Genomic DNA, 10,135 nt, shown 5'->3' with positions numbered 1-10,135 from the left:
TTTTTTTTTTTAGACACTTTCCCTGGAAGCTCCTGCTCGAATTAAGAATAAAACTCCTCCTCTGGACTGGCCACAGGAAGGTGAAGTTGTTTTTGAAAACGCAGAGATGCGGTACCGAGAGAACCTCCCTCTAGTACTTAAAAAAGTGTCCTTTACCATCAAACCGAAGGAGAAGATTGGCATTGTGGGCAGGACAGGCTCAGGTAAGGGAAAACACTGAGCAGAGTTAAATTCCAGTGTACAGAATGGGCATGGAATAGAGCGGGGCACTCTTACTGGTTCTCCTCTGTCTTCTCCGTGTTTGACCAAATAGCTAATTGCACAGGAGTGGTCCAGCAGCTTGTCGGTGGCGGATTCTGTCCATGTGCATACGTAAGCAGCATCCCCAGAAACCATTTAAACAAGTGTCCCTTTAAAGTAGAAGGAAATCCTGCTATGCCTGAGCCAGTATGCTCGTAATAAACCTTTAACACCCCAAGCTGCTTCCCAGCACATAATGCTGCCTACAACATGCTCATGGGGGCTTATCTGACTCTCTCAGAAGTGTTGGGTACGGATGCTGCGTCCAGGTTTGGCTCTGAGCTATCTCAGGAGCCTGTAATGTGACAACTCAAACGCCCTGTCTATGAGATGACTTGAATTAACTTCAAAATGTAGATTCTAAACAAGCAATTAATATTGCTGTTTGGGGTTTACGTGGCAAGGTTTAGTAGGAGTGGGGTGGCTTCTGCATGAAGAGATTAGGAGCTGCCCCTACAATTGCTTAGAAGTTTAAATGCTGAACCCCAGCATTTACCATCATTCTGTGTCAGGACTTTATGGTATTTTAAAAGACTTGTCTTACGTGGGAAGCTTTTAAAAGGTATTCCTGTCTCAAAGCTGCCATGACTCTGTAGAAATGCTAGTATTGTTTTTCCTGTCTCATTTTTAGGGAAGTCTTCCCTTGGAATGGCACTCTTCCGTCTCGTTGAACTGTCTGGAGGCTGCATTAAAATTGACGGAGTGAAAATAAATGACATCGGTTTGGCAGATCTTCGCAGCAAACTCTCAATAATTCCTCAGGAACCCGTGCTGTTCAGTGGCACTGTGAGGTTAGTGAGACCGTAAGAGGGACTGAGCGGGCTACCAGCTTGTACTTGAACTCAAAGGGGTGTCTGGTGAGGTGTTAGTTCTCGGGCATCCTAGCTGCTGTTCTGTTTTTGAAACAAAAAAAGCACAGCTAAAGGATTTTAGCTGTCCCAGTGCAGAATGGATGTGATCATCCTCTGCGCAAGTCTTTCCCTTTGGACTGGACTGAAGTTTTTACATCTTTGTCTCCCACCTCTACTCTCCTGTTCTTTAGCAGTTCTAACCCTAGGGTGCTGGGAGCATCTGACTTCCCTGACAAGGAAATTCTGTCAGTGGAAGGCTAAATGGGAATCATCTGTCTGGATGAACTGGCACACTGCTGCTTTGCCATTCATTGCTGAATAAAGATTCTTGTGTTCTCTGCTTCCCCCTCCAGATCAAACTTGGATCCTTTCAATCAGTACAGTGAGGAACAAATCTGGGATGCTTTGGAAAGGACTCACATGAAGGAGTGTGTAAGTATTATGTGCCCTATGAGATACATGCTTGTGCTTTGGCTTCCAAACCAACGTGTTCTGTTAGTAGCTACTTCAGAGACCTTTATCTAAAGCTTTTTGTTGGCAATTTTTCCCCTTGTTGTCTATGCTTTATTCAACGGGGGTTTTTTTCCTCATTTTGGAGCCCATGCCATATATTGTGTGTGTACTTTTTTAGTATATAGCATAGCACAGTGCTGCTGCTTCACACAGACTCCTAGGGTGTTAAAGTATTTGAAATCCTGGGATGCATTAAGAAGAGCGTGGCCAGCAGGTCGAGGGGAGTTATCCTCCCCCTCTACTCTGTGCTGGTGAGGCCTCATCTGGAGTGTTGTGTCCAGTTCTGGGCTCCTCAGCTCAAGAAGGACAAGGAACTACTGGAGAGGGCCCAGCACAGGGACACTGAGATGATGCTTCAGGACCTGGAGCACCTTCCACATGAGGCTGAGAGAGCTGGGTCTGTTTAGCTTGGAGGAGACTGAGGGGGAATCTTATCAATGCTTATCAATATCTAAAGGGTGGGTGTCAGGAGGACGGGGCCAGGCTCTTCTCGGTGCCCAGTGACAGGATGAGGGGCAATGGCCATAAACTGGAAAATAGAAGGTTCAGCCTGAACATGAGGAAATCCTTCTTCCCTGTGAGGGTGACAGAGCACTGGAACAGGCTGCCCAGAGAGGTGGTGGAGTCTCCTTCTCCCTGGACTTGTTCCTGTGTGATCTACTCTGGGGGATCCTGCTCTGGCAGGGGGGTGGGACTAGATGATCCCTAGAGGTACCTTCCAACCCCTGCCAATCTGTGAATCTGTGTAAATTACATTTTTCTATATGTGCCTTAGGTGTGCACTCTGCATTTCCATTTGCGAGTGTAAACGCCACACGTGCACGTTTATACTGAACTTAAAATCCGCCCTTTGCGATGCCCTCTGCAGCAAGCCCCGTTGCCGTGACACTTCCAGTTCTGTTCTTGCAAGTCAAGTGGTGTGGTACGTAGGCTGCAGTTAGTCCTGCAGGGACTAGGGTCACTTGTTTATCTTGGTGAGAAAGCCCAAGGGAGATGTGTAATCATTTTGATATGATTTTGTACATGGCAGACTTTCCCCCCCCCAGGAATGAAATACTTTCTACTGAAGTCATAACGAGGTTGCTTACTGAGATGATACAGCTCTTTTAACTTTGTCCTAGTGGCGTTTTCAGGACCTGTTGCTGAGTCACGGGCATTTCAACCAGACTGAGCAGTTGTGATGCTGTACTGCTCTTCAGGCGCTAGCTGCTCGTTACTAATTCCCCAACAGAGACAGGGAGAGATGGACAGCAAAGTGTGACAGATGTTTTGGAACATGGGCACAGTCATTTCCTCCTGCAAATCTGATTGTCTCATGCCATGGAGATACAAAAAGCCTGTGCAATGCTCTAAGATTTTTGCCTCTTCTTTCCCACACAGGTTGCCCAGCTGCCTATGAAACTTGATTCAGAAGTGATGGAGAATGGGGAAAACTTTTCGGTTGGAGAGAGGCAGTTGCTGTGCATAGCTAGAGCTCTACTGCGGCGTTGCAAGGTGAGCACAGCGATGAGATAAATAGCTGGAGACATCAGAGGGATAGGGTTGAGCAAGCCTTTTCTTGTGCCAGATTCATTCTATCTGTCAGAGGGATCACACCAACAATTGCTGCGGCCCAGGGAGGTGTAGGGTTAGAACAACTAGGAAGGCATCTGAAACCGGCTACTAGCTCCTGTAATGTCCTGCCATCAGAAAGGTACTGCTTGTTAGTGTTAATAATGGGATGTCAGGCTGGCCTAATTATTCAGTGTCCTGCTACCCGTGAGCATCAGATTCTTTCCTCCTTCCACTTTTTTATCAATGTCAGCCAAGTATTTTCCTTCTATATGGTGCTCCACTAAAATGTAGTCTCCAAGTGGGATTTGGGACCGTGCTATGCCAGCTTTTTTGTTAAAGCCTGCACACTGTAACCCTTAAGGTTCACCCTGCATCTGCTTTAAAGACTTCTCAGCAGAAGTTACTGCGCCCTGCACAAAACAAGTCTAGTTGTAACATGCACAAAACAAGTCTGGTTTAGCTTTACAAGACACCGCTCCACATCAGTTTGTCTGAGAGGAAGGGTAATTCTTTCCAGCAGAAGAAAGCTGGTTAGCCTAGTCCGTGTTGACTCATTCCAGAAGGAACGACACCACCGAGGATGTCGGATCAGTCTACCAGTGAAATTTGTGTTTGAGATTTAGCTGCCTAATGTAAAACTGAAAGCAGTGGGAACTTGAGGCCCAGATCAGACCCCAAACATCTCGTGGCTCTAAGATGTGACCATAAAAATCCAAGTATGATCCATAGAGTACCTTTTTGTTGAAGGTGATTACACAAAGAACTGGAAGGGTGCTTGTACAAACTACCTCTGTGACCGCAGCTCCGTAAGGATTGCCAGCTGTGACAGGTCTTGGTCATGGTGTTGCTGCCCACTCTGCTTATTTTGGTGTTCAGGAAGAGAAAGTGTCACTATGGGTAACAACCAGGGTTATGTGCTGCTTTCAGATTTTGATACTGGATGAAGCAACAGCTGCTATGGACACAGAGACAGATCTACTGATTCAGGAGACCATCAGAGAGGCATTTGCAGACTGCACTATGTTAACAATTGCTCATCGCCTGCATACGGTACTGGGCTCCGATCGGATCATGGTGCTAACACAGGGACAGGTGAGCAGAAAGACTTTTGTGGCTGCAGTTTTGGCGGTGCCGTATGCGCAGACTAAACTGAAGGAACAGCTGGTATCGCAGGGTAGAAAATCCTCTGTGTTCATTCACATCCTTGGTAATAATACTCCCATAGAATCACTTATTGGTTGACCGTGACAAGATCAAAGAGGGCAAAATTTCTTTTACGCTCTAAAGTGTACTAGAGTAATGGTCTCTTTTAAAAGTGCTTTTAAAACTCCCTTTTTAGGTCAGTTCTGAGAAGGGTAATAACACAAGCATCTCTGTGGGGCTCAGTGGCAGTTTCCCATTGTGTTCAGGAAGCCCTGTGCTGTCAAACAGGAGTGTGAGAGATACTCTACCCCCTTTTCAGGCTTCCACGTGGGAGCCATAAACAGTGACATCACACGTAAGAACATGTGGCAAGGCTCTTAAAGGTAGAGAAGGCAAAACCCCTGTAGCATCTGCCTCTATTTGCCAGAGCCCCCCGAGGTTGCTTCCCACTGGGTAGTTCCAGCGTTTGAGCTCGCCCGAAGCATCCCAGGTTACCGTGTGTACCCATAAACGCGCACGCTTTCATCCCCTGTTGTCTCCTCTAAAGAGAAATGCCGTGTTTTGGCTTCTTTACTACCGTGTCACAAGCCCAAGGGGTGGGAATCCATTTTCTGAGGGATTTTACTGATGTACTTCACCTGCCTTGTTTGCTTTCAGGTGGTGGAATTCGACATGCCGTCTGCCCTTCTGGCCAACGAGAACTCGCGCTTCTATGCTATGTTTGCTGCTGCGGAGAACAAGGTTGCTGTCAAGGGCTAAAATTCAGGGCAAAGTCACTTTCATTTCGGAGAGCTACGCTCCCTGCCTGTGGCAGGCCAGCTCTTCCTCCTTCTTTTTCTCCTTCAAGCAGATTATTGCCTTTTCATCTTTTAATTTTTAGCACAATGTGTTAAGCCAGACTGTTTTTAAAACCGTGTCAGAAGAATTCTTCATGTTTTTATTACTGTATTTATTCCATAATCATATTACTAATTTTTTGTCATTAAATGCACTCTACAAATGGCTCAGGGAGCCATAGTTATAAATGTATCAGAGGCCTATAATGAAGCTTTATACATGTAGCTATATCTATACATATTTCTGTATATAGCCTATATTTACAGTGGAAATGTAAGCTGTTTATTTTATATTAAAATACGCACTGTATTAATAACAGTGCATATTCTTTTCTATAATTTTTGTACAGTTTACGGTACCAGAGATCTGGCTTTGCTATCAGACTGTATCAGACACCGTTTTGTCTTTTACAGCTGGTCTTTTCCTAGTGCCGGATTTTCTGCGTGTCTGAGTGGAAGTGAAGCTTTGCAATAGTGTCCTTTATTGTCACATCTTCGTTGTCTAGCGCAGGGGGGAAGAGCTCTGTGGTGTAACTATTGCATTGTAATTTATCAAAGCTATTTAGAACATTGCTGATGTTCACCACGGCAGCGGCCGCTGCTTCCCGTCATGCTTTCCCAAAGCAGGGTTTTTAGTGATCTCCTGAGTGGAGAACCACTTCTGGGTCACATTAAGGCCTCGTATTTTCTCAGTGTCCTGATACAGTATTTCTCACTGTCTCAGCAGGGTTTATTTTAATGCAAGCAAGCCCAAGCTCTTCCTGCTTCGCTGATCTAACACAACCAAAATCTAACTGTTCGTGGAATGATCTGTAACAAATTAATCATAGGGTTCGAATCTCACCTTGTACGCTAGCAGGGAAGGCTTTTCAGAGTCGCTTCAGCTGACTGACTCCTTTATCTTGAAGCTGCTAACAGTCCTCGGAGGTTTAGGTTGGCTTTCATTGGCATGGGTAACACTAACTCCTTATTCTGCTCACTTATTATAAGGTTAAACAACATTAATATTTCCTGTTTCTTTATTGCACACTTGTTAAGGAAACAGTCCCCCACCCCACGTCTTCTGGAACTTTGAACAGGTTCCTGTTGATCAGGATGTAACCCTGGTGTAGGACATTGTTTTCTTACTGTAAAGAGACCTACCTCAGGTTACTAGGTCCTGTGTAGTACGTTGCCACGATCACTGTACCCCATCCCTGTTTCACGGGGCCTGTGGCCCGGGCGGGCACGGTCGCTCCTGTAATAGCCGTGACTTACTGAATGGTCAGCGTTGCATGTCTCTGTCAACTTGGACATTTTGTAGCCTTAGCATGTTTGCAAAATGTCTCACTGAGGCAGAAATCTGAAAAGCAAATAAAACTATTTTGGGTTTTGTAAATTTTATTGGCTTACGTGGTTTGTTTTGGGCACATAAATCACTTTGAACCTTTTTGAGCCCCGGGGGATGTTTTTTGCAGGCTGGGTTTTTTTTTTGTTTCTTATCTGTTCACCACAGCCTGATCTTTCTTCCCTCACAGTCTAGTGGGTAATTTTTGTGCTTCCTTCTTCAAAAGTGTAGTGGATATTTCTGTGCCCTCCGGCATGGGGGTGGCTTGCAGTATGTGTATGTTTGTGTCGAGTAGTACAGGCAGTAATAATTTACAGCGCAAGTATTCAAGCCAGGTGGCAAGGGGGGAAAGTCAGATGGAATACAGGAGATCCTCCTTAGGCTCAGATTTTTCCACTTTCTTTACCCGCAAGTGTCAACTCATCGTAATGTGACGCGACTGCACAGTCACATCCACCAGCGTTTCTACCTACCAATACCACAGGCAGATCACGGCGTTAACAGAGCTTAGAGTGTAGCTTGAGGATAGCACAAAGAGCACCATTTGTTGTAGTTGTTCTTTAAGTCTTGCCCTAAGCAAGACTTAACCAGCACAGATCTTGCCCCCTTCCCAGGCCTGGACCCAAGCGTACTCTGTGTCGGGGACTGGCTGCCGTTGTGCTCCATGTTACCCGGTTCAAGGAACAGAGTGCCTGGCTGTTGTGGTTAGGAAGGGGAGAATAGGATGCTCTCTGAAGTTATGTGGGGGGTTCTTTTTTGATCAGAAACTTGAGGACAAAAAGAAACCGGGGAGAGGGCTGAGGAAGCAGCGGTGATAGGCCAAAGATGTAATTCCCTGCTGCTTCCCTGAAAGTAGGGCTGGGTGGAATGTGAGGATGAAGGCTGAATGCCTTCAGGGCAGAGAACGCGAACTGCATCTGCCTCAGACGGTGGAAAACACCTCTGTCAGTGTCAAGTGCAACTCTGTCGAGCACGAGGTTGTCCTGGGCCCTGCAGAACTGAGTTTACCCCATGAACTCCAGTATTTCCCTTGAAGGAAAAAGGGCTGATGTACCTAGGTCTCGAGTGGCAGTGGGGTCAGACCGTGGCCTCGTTTCGCAGCTAGGGCTGAGCTAATGGCAGGCTGGGCAACAGGGGAGCCATCCTGATCTTCTCCTCCTCCTTCTTCTTCCAGGCTGGGAGTTCCTTCCACTTTCCCGATGCCAGCGCTGGCTCTTGCCAGCAGTGACCCAGTTCAGAAAGCTAACTATGTACCTAGGTCTCGAGTGGCAGTGGGGTCAGACCGTGGCCTCGTTTCGCAGCTAGGGCTGAGCTAATGGCAGGCTGGGCAACAGGGGAGCCATCCTGATCTTCTCCTCCTCCTTCTTCTTCCAGGCTGGGAGTTCCTTCCACTTTCCCGATGCCAGCGCTGGCTCTTGCCAGCAGTGACCCAGTTCAGAAAGCTAACTTGCAGAAAGTTCTGTACAAAGGAGGAGACAGGAAGGCACGCCTGGAAGGGAGGTGAAGTGGGGCTGCTGTTTTCAGTAGGTGCTACCTGTAATGCTAGCATAGGTGTGAGAGGAAACCGCGCTCGGGATTCGCTCCGCCGAACCGCTGCTGCCCAGTTACGCTCTCTTAGAAAGGTGGATACTTTCCTGCTCCTTCAGCGAGTTGAAGTAGCTCAACGGGGTGTTAAGAAAGGGCCTTAGCCTCCAGTATTGTTACTTGGAAATTGAGGAGGTGAACTGCTGGAGAGAAACGTTCTTTCTGCTGTAACTGCTTACCTGCTTCGTTTGGCACTCGTCTCACAAACAGTACAGAGCATTGCTTCTCGTGTGGGTGGCAGTGATTTCTCGATTGGCTCTCATCCTGGACCGCAAGAGCGAGCTGAGGCCTGGCCCAGGGCCCTGCCACTGAGGTGGAAGGAAGAAACGTCAATATTTACAAATGAGACTGAAATACCTTTGTCATTGAAGCATTCTGCAAGAGATCAATGACTATGGGGATTTTCAGGAATTGGATCCTGCTTTAGAATTGATAGTGTGATATCCCAGAGAAGACTTCATCCTGCGAGGAGCAGAATAAGACTGTGGGATTGGGACAGAGGCTTTCCTTAACGAGATCCTACCCAAAGTAGCACGGGGCTAACACATCCTTCCTATCGCATAGCGAAGGCTGCAACAAGACCGCCAGCCTGGGAGAGGTTTGCTGGGGTGATGGGTTTGCTGTGTAACCCTCGGGAATTTCAGTTGCATCGCTTACTCTGTCCGAATGCAGTGAGCGCAGCCGATCCCGATGCACTGCCGTAAGCTTAGAGTTTACGTGTTCCTGCTCACCTCCTCTACAGATGAATGGAAATGTTGCATTTGCTCGGGACTTCAATCAGAACGCAGGTAGGGTTCTTCTAAAACTACCCAGTGGAGCTAACGTGCCGTTAGGTCAGTTTAATGAAGTCCGAAGGCCTTGAAGCTGTGCCGGGTTGAACGCCTGAGGAGACTTCACCGTTAGCTGTGGTGAAGATCACACAGGGTTGGATCCGGAGGGGCTGGGGCTGTGGTCTGGATGAAAGCCGGGGGAGATCAAGCGGCCCAAGTACATCACTTGAGAAAGCACGGTTATTCCAAAAGGCAAAGGGTATGAGCGAGAAAGGGAGAAGGCACCAGGAGGAAAGGCTAAATGTGGGAAACTTGATTGATAGGAGGATGTGGAGATAAAAGGTGGCAGGACAAAAAGTTTCCCTTAGTTAGAATGGGGTGAGGATGAAATTGCGTCTTGAAGGTCCTTCGAAAGAACATACCCAGAAGGTGGAGGGTGGCTGTAACGCCCTCACCAACCAAAGAGCTTTCCCGAATGCTGCCTCGTGATTTTTTATTGCAATGGTAGTGTGCGTTTCACTATAACCGCTCGCACAAAGCTTCTCCCAGAACTGTTTTCGTTGGAAAAGACCATCAAGTCCAACCAAAGTTTGCGTTACGGCCCCAGCTTTGGGTCAGCCTGGGATAACGGTGCCATCGTTCTTCCTTGGTTCAGGGGGAGACAGCAGCCAGATTGCACCGGGGCCACGGTTTCTGCCTCGAGTGGAAACTCAGTTGGGAAATGGTGCGGGTGCTGCTGTCACTTGAGTGAGGCTTGGGGAGGCTTTTAGTGTACTGCGGTGGGTTCGCTAAACCCGCGGCCACGCAATAAACGTTCCTGTGTTTTCGGAAAGATGAGCCTCGGGGATTCGAGGCGGCTGAGGTAGGCGAAGCGTATGGGTGGAGGTGACGTACAGGAGCGTCGCTCCACGGGGCAGAGGTTCCCCGCGTGCCACTCCTGGGCTGCATGGTGCGCAAATCGGTCGCTTCCAGCACCTTCCCACCGCTCGCTGTCTCCTGCCGCCCGGGGCAAGGCGCGGTTGCCTGAGGGAGGCCATTTGGTGCTTTCTGCCCTTCACGATTTAGGACGGAGCAGCGGATGGCGGCTGGGGAAGAGCAAAGCTCGTTGTGTCCGAGCTGGGGGGGGTGTTTGGGGTGAATGTTGGAGGCAGGACGCTACGGAGAGCCGAGGTGGGAGGGAAGAGGTTGGAAAAAGGGGGTGCGGGGGGTGCGGAGGGAAGCTGAGGCGGGCGGAGGTGGCGCGCGCACGCGCAGGAG

General features: G+C 48.2%; 1 protein-coding gene across 1 annotated transcript; it reads left to right on the top strand.

Moving 5' to 3' along the window:
• Positions 1–52: 52 nt before the first annotated feature.
• LOC104511877 (multidrug resistance-associated protein 5-like) lies at positions 53–6,575 on the top strand. Its single transcript, XM_010154661.1, has 6 exons — positions 53–203; positions 932–1,091; positions 1,505–1,583; positions 3,045–3,158; positions 4,146–4,310; positions 5,019–6,575. The coding sequence occupies exons 1-6, from the start codon at positions 107–109 to the stop codon at positions 5,118–5,120; spliced, it is 717 nt and encodes a 238-aa protein (XP_010152963.1). The 5' UTR covers positions 53–106; the 3' UTR covers positions 5,121–6,575.
• Positions 6,576–10,135: the final 3,560 nt, after the last annotated feature.

Source organism: Eurypyga helias, unplaced genomic scaffold (genome assembly GCF_000690775.1).
Source record: "Eurypyga helias isolate BGI_N326 unplaced genomic scaffold, ASM69077v1 scaffold50446, whole genome shotgun sequence".
Taxonomy (NCBI): Eukaryota; Metazoa; Chordata; class Aves; order Eurypygiformes; family Eurypygidae; genus Eurypyga; species Eurypyga helias.
The sequence above is the reverse complement of the archived record's forward strand: the minus strand, read 5'-3'. Positions and strand labels throughout refer to the sequence as shown.

Bases quoted from the DNA above. Each gene is read 5' to 3' on its own strand.
- LOC104511877 (XM_010154661.1), top strand. From the start codon at position 107: ATGCGGTACCGAGAGAACCTCCCTCTAGTACTTAAAAAAGTGTCCTTT. The intron at 204-931 runs GTAAGGGAAAAC...TCTCATTTTTAG, and splicing joins TGTGGGCAGGACAGGCTCAG to GGAAGTCTTCCCTTGGAATG. The intron at 4,311-5,018 runs GTGAGCAGAAAG...GTTTGCTTTCAG, and splicing joins TGGTGCTAACACAGGGACAG to GTGGTGGAATTCGACATGCC.